The sequence below is a fragment of the Coenobita brevimanus genome, chromosome 110, assembly GCF_032717465.1.
Source record: "Coenobita brevimanus isolate Jiangsu-jjx chromosome 110, ASM3271746v2, whole genome shotgun sequence".
Lineage (NCBI taxonomy): Eukaryota > Metazoa > Arthropoda > Malacostraca > Decapoda > Coenobitidae > Coenobita > Coenobita brevimanus.
The window spans coordinates 45,862,596-45,882,653 of record NC_137063.1 but is presented as its reverse complement, the minus strand read 5'-3'; the positions used below and the strand labels follow the sequence as shown (position 1 = coordinate 45,882,653).

Genomic DNA, 20,058 nt, shown 5'->3' with positions numbered 1-20,058 from the left:
AGAGAGGTGAAAAGATTAGTAAGAGAGAGTAAGAAGAGAGTGGATGAGGAATTTGGAAGGAATTTGAGTGTAAAGTGGAGGGACTGTAAGAAAATGTTCTGGAGAGAAGTGAAAAGAGTAAGACAGGGTGGAAGTGAAGTAAGCAGGGGAGTGAAAGATAAAAATGGTAGATTACTAGTGGAGAAGGGAGAAAAAGTGAACAGATGGAGAGAACACTTTAAGGAATTGTTGAACATAGAGGATGGAAGTAATGCGAGTATAAGTGGCTGGGAGAAGGAGGGAGGTGAGAAGACAGGAAGAAATCAGTAGGATAGAAGTTGTGGAAGCAATGAAGAAAGTTAAATCGGGTAAAGCCCCAGGAATTGATGGAGTGTGTGGTGAAATGCTGAAGCATGGGGGAGAGATAGTAGTAGAATGGATGTAGAAGATGTGCAGATTGGCCTGGGAGGAAGGTAGAGTCCCAGAGGATTGGAAGTCAGGTATAATTATTCCCTTGTACAAAGGAAAAGGGGAAAAAGAAGTGTGTGGTAATCATAGGGGCATTTGTCTTCTTAGTATAATAGGAAAAGTGTATGGTAGGATACTTATAGACAAAGTTAGAGAAAGAACAGAGAAATTAGTTGGAGAAGAACAGGGAGGCTTTAGGAAGGGAAGAGGTTGTGTAGATCAGATATTCATTCTTAGATCTTTAGTGGAAAAGTTTCTAGAGAAGGGAAAGAAGTTGTATGCGGCTTTCATGGATTTGGAGAAAGCATATGACAGGGTGGATAGACAAGGATTGTGGAAAGTGTTAAGAATATATGGAGTAGATGGGAAGTTGTTGAATGCTGTGAAGAGCATGTATAATGATGCTAAGGCTGCAGCGCGTGTGGATGGTGAACTAAGTGAATTTTTCTCTTTGAAAGTTGGTTTGAAACAGGGATGTGTCATGTCTCCATGGTTGTTCAATCTGTACATGGATGGGGTAATAAAAGAGGTACAAGGTAGGGTAGTGGATGTTGGAGTGGCCCTGGTGAGAGAGGATAGTGTTTGGAAACTCCCTGTACTGTTGTTTGCAGATGATACTGTGTTGTTGAGTGAAGACGAAAGGGAGCTGCAAGGCTTGGTGGATGAGTTTGGGAGAGTGTGTAAGAAATGGAATCTAAAGGTGAATGTAGGGAAGAGTAAAGTGATGGTCTTTGAGAGAGGTGAAGTCAGTGAATGTACAGCGAGGTTGGATGGTGGGGTTATTGGAAAATGTGAGTACGTTTAAGTACTTGGGTAGTGTGATGAGTAAGGATGGAGGTTTGGAGGGTGAAGTGCTTGAAAGGGTACAGCAGGGAAGAAAGGTTGCTGGTTCTTTGAAAGCAGTGATAAGAAACAGGGAAGTGAGCATGGAAGTGAAAAAGTTACTACATGACAGTATTGTGATACCAACTCTAACCTACGGAAGTGAAGCTTGGACATTGTTGGAAGGACACAAGTCAAGAGTGAGAGCAGTGGAAATGAGTTATTTAAGAGGAGCCTGTGGAGTCACGTGGAGAGACAGGCTGATGAATCAGGATATAAAGGAGCGTTGTGGTGTGGATGTGGATGTGATGGGAAGCGTTATGAGGAACACACTGAGGTGGTTTGGCCATGTGGAGAGGATGGAGGGTGAAAGACTGACGAAGAGAGTGTATGTGAGTGAGGTGGAGGGGGGAAGAGGGAGGGGGAGGCCGAGGATGAGATGGAGGGATGGGGTGGAGAGGTATATGAGAGAGGAGGTGTGAATTGGGAGCAGGGCAGTGAAATGGCGGGGGACAGGGCGACTTGGAGGCGATTTGTTTGTGGCCACCCCAAATGGGATTGAGGCGTCTGGCAATAGATAGATAGATAGATATATATATATAATGTTTTTATTTGTTTATGCTGTACGGTACTGTGTGTGCATAATGACTGTCTTTGACATACCAGCTCAGGCACAGTGGACGAAGAAACTCTGGCAAAAACTAAGCCATTCCTCGGGGTACCATTTTCCACAAAGGACAGTATTGCGGTGAAAGGTTAGTGCCATGTTTACTGCTGTCTCTGTTTCTCTTTTTTGTGTGTTTTTTCTTTTTTTCCATCATGTACATGATAAACTGATATCCTTTATTATCATCCTAATCCAATTTTCTACCAAAAATTGGGGATGGGTAGGATCCAACAGGAGACAAGAGAAGGTTAACAGAAATGAAACACACATTATCATTAAAATCTTGTAATTTTTTGACTTATGCTTTTCATTATTTGTCTGAAGAGAGACCTCTCAAGGTGAAGGGGTTAGAAAAATCTCTATTACCTCTTCGAGCCTGAGGACGTACTTTGTGACTACAGTATAGTATATTATTCTGGCTAGTGCCAGACAGTTTTTATATAGTTTTGAAGAATCCATTGGGGTGAAGGGGTTGGTTGTTTTAGGGATGGGTGCCTCTTTCAGCCCAGTAATATCATCTTTTAATGACATGGAAGAAACTCTTAATGTGTCTTAGTCATCATTAGGGGTTAAATGAAGTAGTGTTCAGCCATCTAAGGGTGGGGTGTTTCCTGTAGCTGTGTAAATTGCTGTTTATGGCCAAAACAAGTCCTTAAACATCCAGACAGTCCTTTAATAGTTAAGCAATACCGTCCACCATTTGTTTAAGCATAGATATATGTTGTGCAGATTGGTTGAGATTTATTTGTGCACTGTATCTTTTACCTCAAATTTATGTTGCAGCATTGTATTATAATATTTATTTTGTTGACTTCAGTATTTATTACATTGGCTGAACTACAGCAGATTTCTTCATGTGATTTATATTAAGATGCTAGCCATAATTTGGTAACAGCAATATATTCATGGTTGTGGCAGGACTGCATCAGACAGCAGGATTGTGGATCAGGCGTGAAATTGTGGCAGATGAAGATGCTGATGTCGTACAATTGATGAGGGAAGCTGGAGCTATCCCTATGTGTGTCACTAATGTCTCAGAGCTCTGCATGTGGTGGGAGAGTGCCAACACTGTGTATGGACGCACAAATAATCCATACTGCAGTTCTAGGATTGTTGGAGGCTCTTCAGGGGGGGAGGTGAGTGAATACACATGGCATAACTTTTGGAGCTGCATGAATGCCTGAGTTGTGTTTGTAATGTGAGAGGAACAGTACTGTTTAAGGAGCATTGAAGAAAACACCCTCAGATTGAAGGGTTAGAAACAGTCTTGGTTCATCCCTTCAGCCTTAGGATGTCTTTTTCGTTTACAAAGAATTTTGGCTAATGCCAAACAGTTATAGTCAGTCAAGGAAGGATTTCCTTAAGGTGAAGGGATTAAAATGTTTTATTCTTTATGCACCTAACAGCCTTGCCATATTTCTGTACCCATTTTTGGCCATGGAGGGAGGCTAGGTAACCATAATCCACATTACTGAATTAAACCATACAGTAGTTGACAGCCTTATGACCCTAGCAGTATTTAAACATTATTAAGACCTCCAGCCACCTCTTGGAAAAATGTGTATCTAATACAGAAATATGGTGAGGGCGCCCACCATCCACTCACTCGATGTAGTGCTGCTCTCGGGTGTCTGCCCTTTCCTCTCCTCCATCTTTCTTTCCTTCCATCATCTTTTGTCTTTCTTTCCTTCATTCTTTCCTCGTCCTTCTGCCTACGGGTGACTTTACACCCCCTTTTCTTTCTTTCCCTCATTCTTTCCTCCTCCTTCTGCCTGTGAGTGACTCTACACTGAGTGACAAGCCAAATGGTTTCCTGTACACCAGGAAACCATTTACGACACTGGGTGGGAACCATATAAGCAAATTAAGGTGCCTGGTGATTTAGTGGGTAATTAAGGTGCTCCAGTCAGATTAAGCCTGTACAGGTTTACATCCAAGGGGTGGTTGGAGTTTATTGCCCATGTAATGACACTCAGGGATGATTGAGGCTGGTCACTCACATCTTAAATGTCAGGACCTACTTGTCTAGCCCCAGCCTCGTACACTCCTCATGGGGCAACATAGGATTGGATTATGAATGAATGAATGAATGGACACATTTAACCACAAACCTTTAGTGAGTGCAGAATTTAGGTGGGTGAGTACCAGGCCTCCCATGCTCCTGATGGGACAGTAAAGATTGGATGATGGGAAAAAAAAAAAATTGTTTTACCTGCTGTTTTAAGGAGACTGTTAGGTTCATTCTAAGGGCTCATACAGTACAGTATACATTATAATTACAACACTCCATTAATGCATTGCTCATATGTTGTACATGAATAGTCCTTCTGCTTTTGTTCTTTATCGACATAGTTTGGTGCATAAATCCATGTGAACAAGGTGATGCAGTGAGAGTGTTGCACAGAACTGTATCTGAGGTATATGGGAATAAAAGTAAAGGTGGTTTTCTCATTGGACAGTCTCATTATGCACCATAACTGAGCTGGCTTTACCAGCCAGGAAGTTCCTCCTGCTGTCTGAGTGGGTCAGTATTAATGCTGAAGGGTGTATGATATCCCAGTGGCTGTCCAGCACATTTGAGGTGTCTCCATAAAGACAGGTTGAAGAGGCAACATCCCTTATGGCATTCTCTCCAGTTGCAGGTAGCCTTACCCATGCTCCTATGATGTGGTACTGAGAGGCAGTCCAAGAATCTTTCTTTGTAGTGTAAGCAGGGTTCATATTTGCTATGTAACACCAAGGAAAGTGCTGTCAGATTGCTGATATGATACAACGAGAGTTTCTGCTTGACAAAAATGGCTCAGTTCTGTTCTTTGTTTGTATTACATGTATGGTATTTGTGGGAAGAAAATATATGACTCAGCTCCATTCCCCCAGGCCTGCCTTCTGTCTGCCTGTGGAAGTCCCTTTGGCATTGGGTCTGACATTGGTGGATCTATACGTATGCCTGCTTTCTTCAATGGCATATTTGGACACAAGCCAACAAGTGGTGAGTCTTTTAGTGTTATCTCTCTACATTCTTTTCATTATGACCCAAGGAACTTTGATGATGTAATTTTTTCAGACTTCATCGTCATTCCAACCACTTTTTCCCATCCAGGGTTGAGGCAAAGTAGTCCATAAAGCAAGCTGAGAGAAATCAAACGAGTTAGATATCAACATAATGCCCAGTGAATTAGACAAGACAATAATTCTCTCACTGTTCATCATATGAAGGAACTGTGAGAAGCTTCAAAGATAATAATTTAATATTATAAGTTGGGCACAGTTGTTGTAAGCCATGGCTCATATAGATTTAAATCTGATGGACAACAGAAAACATTCCATTTAAAGCTGGTTGTTTCCAGATTTTATTGATGAAATTATGTTTAAGGTGTCACCATACTGGAGGAGTTGACCTTTTAAGGGGGAATGGGGGAAGGGGGAGTTGAGTAAAATTGTCTGACAGTTGATATAGTGAAATCCAATAGTGTCACACAACTATCCTTTAGGGGTTAAAGAAGAAAATAACTCTTCTGTTAGCTAACTTCAGTAGTCAGAGGGTCTCCATTAATTGAACCAGGTTATGATTTAAGATTTTCATGATATCACAGTGAAAGGATTAACTTATCCTTGTGTTTCAGGTATTGTGAGTAATTTAGGTCAGGAACCGGTAGCCACAGGTGAGGCATGCGAGTTCCTGGTAACGGGGCCAATGTGTCGCTACTCCAAGGATCTCATACCACTGTATCGCATCCTGGCAGCCTCTAATGCATCCCTTCTCAGCCTGGACTCTAAGGTGAGGCCTGGTTATCCCGTAGACTGAGAACATATTCTTGATGTTTGTAAGATTTCTTTAAACTTGGGAGAAACTTTTAGAGCCAGAGAGTTAAATACAGGTATACCTCTGGAGAGTTTAATACAGGTATATATACCTTGATATATGATACCCCTAGATGCGATACCCCAGCTTAACAATAGGGGTAGAGATACCACCATACCCCACTTAACGATGGCCAAACCCTAGTTTAACGATGGGTTTTTATTTTTTTTACCGATTTTTATTATATTTTAGACTAAAATTGTGTTTAGGTTGATTTATAACTGTTTTTAGACTTAGATTAATGTGTTTTAGCCATAGGTGGGGTGAACATTATCATTTTGGGGTATAGTTTACTAAGCTTGATTTTTTTCCAGACTTGCATTTGACAGTTTTCAGATTTTGTTTGTTTTAGCAAGTTATTTACGGGTGTTAGTCTTAGGTTAGCTTCTTTTACAGCTGTTAGACCATTTAGATTGGCGTTCAACTTGTTTTTGGAGATATTTGGGTGAGTTTATGACTTGGTTGGGGGGGAACCCAAGGCTCAAAAATGCATCTCTCTACTATACATGTTAAATCTACCCCGAAATACGATACCCCGCCTAATGATGGATTTTTACTTAACTGATTGCATCATTAAACTGGGGTATACCTGTATAGCCGTCAATAACCTTTCCGTTACTGTGGGACTCCTCCTAAGCTAAATACAGTCTTGTAGTATCAGTAAGAGGAAACTAAATGTGATCTCTCAGGTTGAAAGGTGGGAGGCTAAGCTTCTTTTGCTGGCCTACATGGGTTAGGTTTGGTGTTTGAGGTGTAATATTGGTTATAGAGTAAGAACGTAAGATGTAATTACCAAGAAAAGTTTAAAAGATTTGTTTTGAATTATTCGGTGCATGCATGTTAGGTGGAGCCACAATTTTATAGGCTTGGATGATGTGTAACTGATTGTATGACCCATTTCACTGGTTGCAGTGTGTGATAGTTCTTATACTTATGTGCTTTCTCTTTGTACTTGCAGATCATACGTCACCCCATTTCTTAGATGGGAAATGGTGTTTAGGTGATAACAGTTTGTGAATGGATTTAGTTAGGATGGATTGTAGTGCATTCTGTTGGGTATGCAGTAAATACATCATGATCACAAGGGTCTAAATAGCCCCAGATCCCTATTCACTCACACCCTTGTAAAAGTCTGTAAACAGGCCTGAGGCTTATATATATATATATATATATATATATATATATATATATATATATATATATATATCTGTATACTGTATAGGTCTATCTATCTATCTATTGCCAGACTCCTTAATCCCTTATATGGGGTGGTAATTTTATATTTTTTTCACAGGTTGATATCCGAAACCTGCGTTATTTTTACATTGATGACGAAGGAGGTGCGCCATTGATCACACCAGTGTCAAAAGAACTTCGAGCCGCACAACAGAAGGTTGTTACACATCTTGAAAAGGCTTATGGGATCAAAGCCAAGAAGGTAAATTCAGTTCATTGGTATCTAATATACTGTAGCACTAGCTGTGTGTGTGTGTGTGTGTGTGTATTTTGGGCAGCTGAAACTACACATTCAAATCACACAAAATTGGCACAGAAATCACAAAAAATTCGCTGATGTGAAAAAACTTGCTCCTATCACGATTGAAAAACTTTTACTATATTTAATGAGTGATCACAGTTTGACCAAAAAACGCTGCTGCTGGCGCCCGGCACAGGATCTCCTTAGAATTTTTTGCCCACAGGTACAACTAAAGTATTTCAGACTTGCGTTCAGACAACTTGGGTTCCATTCCCGAAGCTGCAAATAATGCGATCAGTTGGTTAGCTGCAAGAAATCCAAGTGACAACGTTACACTAGAACAGCACATAATCGCGAGAGCCCTCCACAGGAGCAGGTGCAAGGGGCCTGAAGGGCCCACGAGCACTTGTTTTGTTTACTGTAGTCCTGTATACTAAGAAACCTATATGTGCACCAAAAGGAACTGCTATGGGCAATTTTCATTCAGTTGGTGTTGATTTAAGACTTTATACAAGGAAAATATCCATTAATGTTCAGAGAAAGAAACAGTTAATAAGATTTATGGCAGAAGTCATATTTCTTTATATAATGCTTTAATATAAGCTTCCTAATTTCTCACCTGTTATATTACAGTATTCTTTATTAAGTTATATTTCCATGCATCTTCTGCTGCTTTACACTGGTACAGTAGGTACAGGTCTTACAGTGTATCACATGCTACAAAGAGATTCATTTAATATCTGTATTGTACCCTCCCCCCTTTTTTTTAATTGCTATTTTCTCTGCTGTTCTTTTTCTTAAAAAAAAAAAGTGCTGTTCTTTAAATTTCAGCAGTACTTATACAGATGAAATGAATTCATGGTGATCTTAATTTTGAGTGCTGAATTATTTGAAAGAGCACATTGTACACAAAAGATGAGTTAGGTAACTAACCGAGTGCTTTCCCCATTTAAGTATTTTTACGGCTAATGATGTACTGTACAGTTTTATGTAGATGATGGTGACTCTCAGCACACAGAGGGTTAATTTAATATGCATTTAAACTTTTGACTGATTTACCCTGTAAAGATTTTTTTTTTTTTATTACCAGTGTAGACAGTTTTATTTAGCTGAGGGGTGACTTCCATGATGAAGGGGATAAAGTAATTATGGTAGCTTATGTAATTACATGTCTTAATATGGCTAACCACATTTCATGGTTTTAGGATTAAAGTTGAATAAGGTACATGAAAAATCAAGTAACAGTTAGAGCAGTTTGTAAGCTTTAGTAGGTATCCAAATTAGGAGTTTCTATGCACTTCAATAAGCGTTTATTTAGTGGTAGGTTGCAAGTCCAACTTGGTGTGCCCCATGTCAGTGATAGTCAGTGTTTAATGAGGCTGTCTTGCCAAGCCCATACAGTTTAGGATAAAGTAACAAATGAAAGATTATTGATACCTGTATTTATGCTTAATCCATCCATCCATCCATCATCTAATCCTACGTTGCCCCATGAGGAGCGTAGGAGCCCGGGGCTAGGAAAGTTGGTCCTGGCATTTAAGATGACAGTGACCAGCCTCACTCATCCATGAGTGGCATTAAGTGAGCAGTAAACCCCAACCATCTCTTGGATATAAACCTTCACCGGCTCAGTCCGATTGGAGCACCTTTATTACCCACTAAACCACCAGGAGCCAAATTTGGTTATATGGTTACCACCCAGCATAGTAAATGGTTTCCTGATGTACAGGAAACCATTTGGCTTGTCAGAGTCACCCACAGGCAGAAGGAAGAGGAATGAATGAAGGAAAGAAAGACACAAGAGGGAGTGTAAAGTCACCTGCTGGCAGAAGAAAGAGGAAAGAATGAAGGAAAGAAAGACAGAAGAGGATGGATGGAAAGAAGGATATTTATAATTATGTGATTTAAGTTTGGGGTATGGTATGGCAGACATCCAACTGCAGGGCTCTTGCTAACTGCCAATGGTTGCGAGCCATTTGACTCCTAAGGTTTCAGATTTATGAGCCAAATAAATTCTTAGTAGCCAAACTGACTACGAGCCGAAATGTTTTATGAGCAGTAAACATATTTATTTATTTACACATTGTGATGATTAGAACATATAATGAGGTTTTAGTCATTTACAGTGGCGACAAGGAAAGACTTAATAATCGATCACAGCGTGCTTTTTTGTTCATTTAAGTGAAATTTACCTATTTTTGTAGTTTACTGGGTTTTGAAGTGGATGTATTTTTTCCTCGCCAAAAGGCAACTTGCAGGTAAAATTTGTTCGCCAAAGGGAAAAAATACTCACATTTGCAAGCTGTGGCTCGCCAAACAAGAGCCCTGAACTGATATCATTTTCAAAACAGACAGTGATCAACATCTCTTGCACTATGATTTCAGCTGCAGCAGCTTTTTATTGTTTCCGGTGATGCATGCTGTACATCCTTAATATTTAGCCAGAGCATTTTGTTTCGTTTTGTTTTTAAAGGCTCCAGCATGCTTGCATGCGTCGGCCTCGGTCACCTACATCTGCAAGCATGTTTTTCCTTTTATGAGTTATCTCTGATTTGTAGCTGTACTGAAGGGTTGATTTTTTTTTTTTTTTTTTTTTTTTTTTTTTTTTTAAATACCCAACCCACTGTTTTTTTTGGGGGGTTATTTTTTTTTGGCACCCCCTTTTAACGTGGCAGCGTCTGGATTGACTCTGTCGGATACGATATGTGAAGCTGCAGAACGTGGTGAATGTTTTTGGCGTATCCAATAGAGCCAGGATTCTGGGGCTTGAATGATGAGTGAATGGAAGCATGGCCCATTGGATTTGGCAATTTTGGGCTGTCTGGACATTGCTACTCCTCACCCTGCCCTTAGGTGGGAAAGGAGGTCCAGATGATGATTTTTTTTTTCTTTTTCCTCATATTTATATGTAAAGCAGTTAAAATAAGCAATTAAAAAGTAATTCAGAGTAAAACAGAAGGTTTTAATCGTTATCTGAACTACAGACACTTGTTTAAGACAAGTTCTTGTTACAAGGTGGTCCAGTTGGACATAGCCTCTGTTAACTTATATCCATCCATCCATCCATCATCCAATCCTACGTTGCCCCATGAGGGTCATAGGAGCCCGGGGCTAGGAAAGTTGGTCCTGGCATTTAAGATGACAGTGACCAGCCTCACTCATCCATGAGTGGCATTACGTGAGCAATAAACTCCAACCACCTCTTGGATATAAACCTTCACCGGCTCAATCCGATTGAAGCACATTTATTACCCACTAAACCACCAGGAGCCAAAACTTGGTTATATGATTGCCACCCAGCATAGTAAATGGTTTCCTGGTGTACAGGAAACTACGAGTATTTGGCTTGTCAGTCAGTGTAGAGTCACCCACAGGCAGAAGGAAAAGGAAAGACTGAAGGAAAGAAAGACACAAGAGGGAGTGTAAAGTCACCTGCAGGCAGAAGAAAGAAGAAAGAATGAAGGAAAGAAAGACAGAAGAGGATGGATGGAAAGAAGGATGGAGGAGAGGAAAGGGCAGAACTGTACAGGAAATGGATGGATGAGGTAGGCTTGACTACTCCTGATTCAGTACTCAGTGTCTCAGTCACAGTTTCTCCTTGGTAGTGAGAGGACAGCAGCAACAAAATGCCTCCTGGTAGTGGCAGAAAAAAGGCAACAGAATGGGATGAAGTTGATATTTTAGAAAATGATAAACAGAAAGCAGCCTGCAAATACTGCAACCAAAAAATAAGTGCTAAAATTGAAAGAGTGAGAACTCACATCCAAAAATGCCCCAAGAGGAAAGTTCATTATAGGGAAAAGGCAGGTGAGTTACTGAGTAAGGCAATTAGAAAGACTAAATATAAGTAATTGTAAACCTACAGTTTTGTATGTAAAATTTAACTGTATTTAATAAAACCTCATAAAAAGAAAACACAAGCTGTTTTTTAGTGGGTTTTTTGTTTTTATTTTTTATTTATTTTTTTTAATGCCAACCCTGAGCTGTAGTCATTCCATTACTGGTAATTGTAATATGGACATGGCAAGATAGCCCCAGGAAATGTCGTTCATTTTCACAATCCACCCTTGCCAGCCCTGAGAGTGCAGCCATTATGATCATTTGAATATTAGACTGAAAAGTGTGCATGGAAACTCATGTTGAATGCCTGCAAAAATATGTTCAGCATGATGCTACTTCACTTTTCCAATATCTGGGCTCAATTTTTAGATGTAGGAGCATCTCTCTCTCTCTCTCTCACACACACACACACACACACACATGCATGCATGTACACACACACACACACTTAGTTTTGAATTTTGAGTTCCTGTAGACTCAAGTGACTCCAGTAAAGCTATACCGCACCACACAACATAACACTCCCACCTGCTCACCTCACACTACACAACCTCCCACACCAAATCACAGCAAGGTAATGGTGGAAATGCCATGATGCTTCCACCTCCAGTACTTTTGTAGTTTTTTTATGATCACCATTTAATGTGTTCAGCCATTTTCAGAGACACTATACTTACTGCCCAGCACATGTGAAATATTATATAGCTCAGGTTTGAGAATACAGTAAACTCTCAGTTATCTGTCATTGCAATATCTGGCCCAAAACAACATCTGGTGCTGCTGGCTTGGCTCTATTAATGCAATATCCAGCACCGAAGCAGGAATATAACTGGCTTCTCTACGGTATGCAATATCTGGCATCGAGATTTATCAATCGGTTTGTAAACGGTAGCCAGCTGGCACTGTATTACTGTATTTTATCATTCCTTCATTGTATATTATACATAGTATTCATCTTTTACTCATGGGAAAGCTTTTAGGATAGAAAGTTGAGATGGATAATAATGCAATATCCAGCTCAGTGCTGAATATTGTGCCGATGGGGGGTGCTATGCAGTATCCAGCATAGGGCTTGGCTGAATTATGTCAGATAATTGAGAGTTTACTGTATTTATGGAAAGGAATACAGTACTTCAATAAGGTGAGCAAGGCAAATAGTGACTGTGGAGCTGTTGACAGATTTCCCATACATAGTGACAGGTAATCTTGAGACAGTTGCTCTAACCGTGATGTCATGCCATCCACAGAAATGAGTGAGCTGTAAGCTGATTTCATAAGTCACTCATATCTGTATTTCCTGTAATTTAACTATCATTCCTTTAAACAGTTGTGTAGAGTATGACTCAAGATTTGAGAATTTTTGAGAATTCCGAGCATCACTAATGCCATAGTTACAAGTGATCACCAGCTAGTTCAGTATCGAAGTGGGGCTACTCCTGCGGAGACCAGAAGTAGCATATTTTCTGAAATCTCTCCTATGATAGTTATTGATTCACCGTACGTAAACTCTTCATGATATTTTTCTTCAGTAGTTATGCCAATTTCCTAGATATGCAATAGTGCAATAAATGCAGTAAAACAGTTACTGGAAGCCATTAAAGACACCAGGTATGACAGGATTCATCACATATACTGTATACAAGTCTCTGGCTGGAGTTTGGTTTGAAATCCATGTACCTGTACAGTAATTTAGTTTCCTTTAGAACAATGCTTCATCTGAAAAATCTATCTACCTATCTACTGCCAGACGCCTTAATCCCGTATGGGGTGGCCACAAAGTTTTTCATGTGAAAATTGTACATTGTTTAAAGCCAAAATCATGCGGAGATGAGAGTGCTGGCCAAAATTCCACTGTGGCGACAGCTCCAAAGTACAGTACTACTTGTGATAAAGAAAACATAGGGCTTCATTTTCTTTAATTCATTTTATGGATTCTGAGTTAATTTGTAACAGATGAGTTCATGATTTTAAAAGTAACATAAAGGATCACTTAGAAATTATCAAAATATATTACATATTTGGAAAAAAGCCAAATTACAAGAATAAGCCAACCAGCATATTTTTTTAAGCCAACCACTTCAGAAAAAGCCAAATTTGAAGACTTTGGCCCTAAAAAAGCCAACCTGGCAACTCTGGTCCAGCAGGGTAGATGACACAGGACGGTTTTTGTTCATAGTCAGATTGTATGATCTTAAGCCATGTCGTGCTAATACTGCAATTTGTACAAAAGAATCATTACATGTTTCTTATAAGCCTCATTATTTTTGTTTTGCTGGACAAATACATCAAATGGAGTTGAAATAAAGCTTATCGATACAGTATTTAAAGAAGGATAAAATAAAATCTGTCCCGTTATAGAGATGGTAAACTCAAACCACCAGTTTTTGCATCTGTTCGACTATACAGGCAACCCCCCCTTATTGTGGGGATTAGGGGATGTAGACCCCTGTGATTTTGGAATTTCTGCGTATTTTTGATGCAACCCCCCAAATTGCCGTATGGTAGCCTATAACTCCTGTAAGCCCCTAGAAACCATCAAAGGAAGCTAAAACTGGCTTAAAACAGCACAAATATGTACTGTACTGTACTGTATACAATTTACTTCAGTAAGTAATAACCTGTAAATGGATATTATTATAAGAATTAAGGTTAATTTTGTTGTTGTAGACTGCCACCGACACTGCAGCAATGTGCACAGACCTAAAAAAACATATCTGGGACCAGAAAACCTCATAAAGTATCACAAATATATACTGAAGAACTGTATAAAAACATTAATAACAAATAAGCATTTAATGGGTATGACTAAAATAAGTTAGGGCAAATTATTTTTACTGGGGGAAAATCTGCGTAAAAGCAGGGGCCGTGAATTGGGGGGAGGGGGGTGCCTGTATTACAGCCTCTCTTCCTTATAGCAGTGAGTAAAAATGTTGTTATAATTTCTCTCTTTCTTATAGTGACACAGAGGGCACATAAAAAGAACGGGGTTTAGTTGACCGACTTTGATATACAAAATTAAATAATCTGGTGAAGAGTGGCAGTTTTTCTTTGATTAGTGACATCGGGAATTGATGATGCTTTTGTCAGGGAACATGGTGCTAGACTGAAGTCCTTTCTTTGTTTTCTAGATAATACTGAAGAAATTGAAGGCAGCACTACCTATATACTTTGCCAAGCTGGGAAATGTAGAGGAGGCACCCACTTTTTGTGAGGAACTAGCACTCAAAAAGGTAAGTCTGAGATCTTTTAGTAGTTGCAGCCCATGTGCCACGTGTTACGAGAGTGAGAGAACTACTTGTGTACGAGACCCATTGAATGGAAGAAAGTCCATCGTACTGTTTTGAGAGCAATATACTCGTATATACAGTATATATATTTTTTCCCTAGTATGGTTATGTATGTGTGAACATATAAGAGTGCTGCCTTGTCTGTATGCATGCATGCACGTATTTAAGGTTTTAAAGTTGCATCTCAAGATAAGGTGTCAGTAGGTGAAATAGAAAGGAAAATTAATTTGATTAATTCAGTGTTTGTTTTGCTCAAGATCTCCTCACCCCATGTGAATGTGGTTAACTGGGTTACAGGAACACTGTGTTCAAGTGACTCTACAGTGGCATGGCATATCATCTTCTGTAACCCAGGAAATCTTTTACTGCATTAGATGGTAACCATATAACCAAATGATGCCTGGTGTACTATAGGCTTTCTATTTAATGAAAGCAGTTTGGGTGGGGCCTCCGAAGATTTCACACCGTTAGCTCTGTTGCCACATCACTGCCACACACGTGCTTCTCTCCCCCTCCCTCCCTCTCTCTCTCATATTTATATTTATATAAACTACTTCTATTTTTATTTTCTTTATTTTCTTCTTTTGTTTTGAATTTTGATGGGTAAGCTTCCATGGCGGGAGACTGACCAAGTATGAGCCGCACACACAAGGCTATCTCCCGTGTCACTTCACTTGACAACATTGCAAAAGCATTGCTGACAAGTCTTGTGGGATTTATACTATGCTATAGTTTTTTAAATTACATCAGTACAGAGCATTTAAAATTCATTTATAAATAGTAACTAACTGAAAACAGGAGAGAGAGGGTGAGAGAGGTGAGCAGGTGTAATTACATGTGTGTGGCGGTGGTGATTTGGCAACAGAGCTAATGGTGTGAGGGCTTAGGCTGCCCCACCCAGACTGCCTTCATAAAATAGAACGACTATAGTGGGTTAAGACGCTTCAAACAGATGGAGCCCATAGAAATTTACCTCTGTGAGGTGGTTGGGAGTTAGTAATCCCTTTATTATTCGGATGACCACTAACCAGACACTCCACTACCCGGGCATTTTGGGCCTGGACCCTTGGAACCCCCAAATGGCCAAAAAACGAAAAAAATATACATATACATATATCCAAATTTTTTCCCACCCGTAATTTGAAATTGGTACGCGGCGCAGAACAGCTGTGTTTACGCACGGCCCCATGCTGTTCCACCCCCCTCCCTGGTTACTGCCTAACTACATCATGAGTAAATGCTCATCGCAGTGGATGCTGCACGTGCACGTTTTTGTGAATAAACTGCAATACCTCGCCACTAGACCACATGGGAATTTACATTGTTGTGCAGTGTTAAGAAATTAGAATTTAGTGTGCAAAGAATTAAGTGTGGAGTGCAAATTGGCAGTTAAAACTGGTGTGGTGCAATTAAGAACACCATGTGCAGTGTTAAACAATTATAACTGACAGTGCAAAGACTTCAGTGCAGCACAACACTGGATTACTGTACGTGCTTCAAGAGCATTTTCACCACTGCCAGAGCCTTAGAGGCGGCGGTCACAGACGTGCTGTAAATACCCTGTACGCTGCTAAATATTTTCCATACGCACATCTAATTCCTCATTCTCTGGTTCCTTTTCATTTATTTCATGCTTTATGTCCATTATTGGTGTGAATAGGGCCTTAAATAGGTGCTGTGCATGTCCGGTAGGGAGTTATTAGGTGGCTTTCAAAGTTAGGCTGGGTTAGGGTCCATAAGTACCAGTCCAGGAGGCAGGGGCCCAGTATCCAGAGAAAACCACTTCCCGGACATGCCTTTGGCTGTATTACATCGGATATTGGGAAGATTACTGTATTGCTTACGTAATGCGACTTTGGGAGTGAGCACACTGGACACTCTTACCTTAAATGTCTGGATTATGTAGCATAGCCCTGGGTCCCTGTGCTCCTCATGAAGCAAGAAAGGATTGAATGATGAATAAATGAATAACAATAATGACTATTTAATAAAAGTTTCAGCACAAAAATGTTTGTGTGTTTGACAGCTAATGTTTCCATACACAGGGAAGTATCAATGTTTGGCTGGAACTAATCAAGTGGTGTCTGAGAATCTCTCACCATACATTGCCTGGCCTGCTGCTGGGTGTGATGGAGAAGTTGAATGACATGGGCAAAAAATCAGAAAATTTTCCCAAGCTTTTGACAATGTGTTCAGATCTCAAGAAGGAGATTAAGGTACAGTGTTATTTTTAACTTTTCTGCCATAGGTATAATCAGGTTCATTATAAACCTGTATGTTTTCATCACAGTGGTTCACCATCAACAGTATGAGGTTATGAGAGAAATTGTAGTGAAAGCACACTCAAACCTCGATTTAATGGACCTCCATTTAAGGGATTTTGGATTTAAGGGACTCCATATTCTACCTGACAAACAGACAAGACCATTCAAAAATGATACGTAATGTCTAGGTTATACACTTTGATCTGTTTCTTTATACAGAACCTGTAAAATAATTTTCATAATCATATAATAAGATTGTCTTGATATGTGGTAAAACAATGGATATTTTCAAGTAAGGGAAAAGTTGATTCCCCATTTAGTCCCTAAATTGAGGTTTTAGTGTAATGGAAAAGAATGAACGAATGCTGAGAATTTCCACTGATCAGTCAAGAAGTATATGGGAATTTCAGTGTTTGGTAATAATGATAGTGTGATGGATGACAGGTTTCCTGCAACAGAAGGCAGAAAAATATGGAGGTGCAGTGCCATGTAGGTGGTTTGGAGTGATTGGATTTAATTGTAGCAAGACTTGCAGTTTCATGGTAAGCCATTATATCCACAGGTAGCCACTAACTCACTCAGCTATGCTGCTGCTTGTCCAATAGCTAGATATAGGTGGATAATTACAGTAGGATCAGGACATTCATGGTCCTGATTGTGTTATTCATGTTTGCTTTATTAATGGGACCTCCAATGTCTTCCCATTCACATCAGTTGTGGCTTTGTTACATGAAGATTTGGAAAGTGGCCTTCTGATGAGCAAAGCTGTTCTTTACATGCATGGAACACCGCCATACAAAATGCTCTAAGTTCATTATAAGATTAGAAAAATTTTGTTTTGGTCTATCTATCTATCTATTGCTAGATGCCTTAATCCCATACGAGGTGGTAATTACAGTATTTCACATGTATGTATAGCACTTGAGTTACAGGAGCATTGTTGTTAGTTCTTAGGACTCATGATTAAGTGTGACCGAGAGAGGGAGGATCTGGATACTGATGCATTTTTATAAATATATTGATTTAGCACACTTCCCCAGGAGCTGCTGGGTGATGATGGTGTGTTGCTGTTCCCAAGTCACCCTACTGTTGCCCCCTACCACAGCCAGCCAATCTTCCGGCCCTTCAACTTTGTGTACACTGCCATCATCAATGTCGCACTCTTTCCATCAACTCAGTGTCCTCTAGGCCTCTCCTCCAATGGTTTACCCCTTGGCATACAGGTTGGCAGTGGGTGTGGTATTAACTCTGTCTTATTTAGTTTTATTCATTATCTGTGAAAGACAACTTCAAGGGCCTCAGCATTGTGTGATCCTCGTAGAGGAGAGACAGAATACTATTCAGATTTTTCTTCTGTCATAAAAGATGATTATAGTAGTTATAGTATTTTGAACTCCAAACTAAACTGAATATGAACCTAGTGGACTGTAGGCTGAAGATACTCTCCTCTTGCAATCCACCATCCTGCTTTGGGGGAACAGAGAGAGAGATGAGGGACATTTGTATAACCAGGTACCACAGCAGCTCTTTTATACTGTTGCCACCCAGTGAAGGCATCCCTCGCCAGTACCAAAATGTAAGATTGGTATAAGGAGTGGGACTGGGGTCAACCAACAACTTCAGAGAATGCATACCATCCCCAACACCAATAAATTTATTATTTCCTTTATCTGGATCTGAATCCATTTCAAAATCTGGCCAACTCTAACACTGCCCACTTATCCACCATATTTCATTGAAATCTGATAACTTTTTAAAATACATTATCTTGTACACAAACAGAGAAACAGACACTCAGGTGAAAACATAATCTCTTTCAGTTTTGTGGCAGAGGTAATTAGGAAGTTGACAAAATGACTCTTGCCTTTAGGTATTGCAAATGTTATGTAAAAGTATGAAGCGGCTTTTAAATGTATTGCACATGGGATGGATCAAAGATAAAACCATATCACTGGGCATCTTTTGATAGCTTCTCCTTCTTTTGTGTTTTCCTATTCCTGTTTTGAGTAGCGAAGATAGGATTTCTGTTCAGTTGGGCATTGTGATTGAGTATAAACTGGGGAGTTACATTGTGAAGAATGAATGTAGTGGAAGAATTGGTATGGACCATGTGACTGTAGCTAATGAACCATTTTGGTATACTCAGGGGACACTTATCATGAAGGTGGTAGGTGGTGATGACCATCATCCACTCATTTGATGTAGAGCTGCCAACTTCTTTCATTTCTATAAGTCTTTTTCTGTTTCTCCCTTCTTTCCAGTTGAGGTGACTCCACACTCACACCAAGTGATAAGCCCAATGGTTTTCTGTAACCCTGAAAATAATTTATAATGCTGGATGGTAACTATATAGCCTACCAAGATAACAGGGTGATGTCGAGGTTACTGTGGTGGTCCTTTTAACTTGGTGGAGAGACACAAATGTGGCATCCATCAAGGAAGCAAATCTCCACACTGTTCCCCATACCCCTCTGTGGCGAGGCATTGTCTGCCATAAGGGAACATCAGTTCACTGCACGGGATGGCCCTACGGGGGCAATTCCTTGCCAGCAGTTGATAGATCTGCTTGGCCACACACTGGGGTTAATCAGCAAATGATAATGGATATCATCAAAAATATTTGTGTCAGGAATGCCTTGTGTATAAGCAGTTTGGACGGTAGTGTGTCCCAGAATGCAAGGCCTGGGGGGGGAGGTGGCTAGGTTTACAATTGAAGAATTGCGAGGATCAGATTGGAGCGTATTGGTGTTGTGATGAGCCTGGAGGGGTAGACTGAGATGGTTTGGGCATGTGGAGAGGATGGAGGATGACATTTGGGTGCGGAAAGTAAGAAGCGTGAATATCAGGTAGGGTTGCAAGAGGCAGACCGAGAAAGACCTGGGATGAGGTCATATAGTGCGACCTCAGGGATAAGGGACTGAATCAGGAGGCTGCCAGAGATTGAGTAGTGTGGAGAGCCGCCATTGTGGCCACAGCCAATGCATGCAAACATGTTGGAGCCTTTATAAACGATACGATACGAAGAAACTGTACAGTACAAATATAGATTACAGGATATGATTACCATACTGATTACAGTATGTATTAGTGCAGAGACTAGTGTTAGAATATGTTAATGACTAGAGAGTTACGAGGATTCATTTCCCGTATGTGGAACCAGTTTAACCCCTTGGATATAAAAGGCCTTTCCTAAACAAACTTGTTTGAAGTACTGGTAGCAAGAATAAACAATGAAAGACATACATACCATTAGTAATAATGAAATGATTAGTGGATATTACAGTACTTATATGACATTTTTAGTATGACAGGCATTTTGTAAGCTAATTAAAATGGTCTGAATGTAGCAAAAATACTCAGAAAACAGCACCATTGTACTGAAAGTGTTAGTG

General features: G+C 40.0%; 1 protein-coding gene across 3 annotated transcripts in view; it reads left to right on the top strand.

Moving 5' to 3' along the window:
• LOC145417384 (fatty-acid amide hydrolase 2-A-like) overlaps positions 1-20,058 on the top strand; it is a 51,703-nt gene that overhangs the window by 29,193 nt on the left and 2,452 nt on the right. For 2 of the 3 annotated variants that reach the window (XM_080286062.1, XM_080286063.1), the window contains 8 exons: positions 1,936-2,024; positions 2,855-3,072; positions 4,814-4,925; positions 5,560-5,714; positions 7,093-7,236; positions 14,244-14,345; positions 16,448-16,618; positions 17,707-17,889. In XM_080286062.1, the coding sequence (XP_080142188.1) occupies positions 1,936-2,024; positions 2,855-3,072; positions 4,814-4,925; positions 5,560-5,714; positions 7,093-7,236; positions 14,244-14,345; positions 16,448-16,618; positions 17,707-17,889 (1,174 nt within the window). The remainder of the gene's footprint in view (positions 1-1,935; positions 2,025-2,854; positions 3,073-4,813; positions 4,926-5,559; positions 5,715-7,092; positions 7,237-14,243; positions 14,346-16,447; positions 16,619-17,706; positions 17,890-20,058) is intronic. The other variant, XM_080286065.1, reaches the window with a different exon arrangement.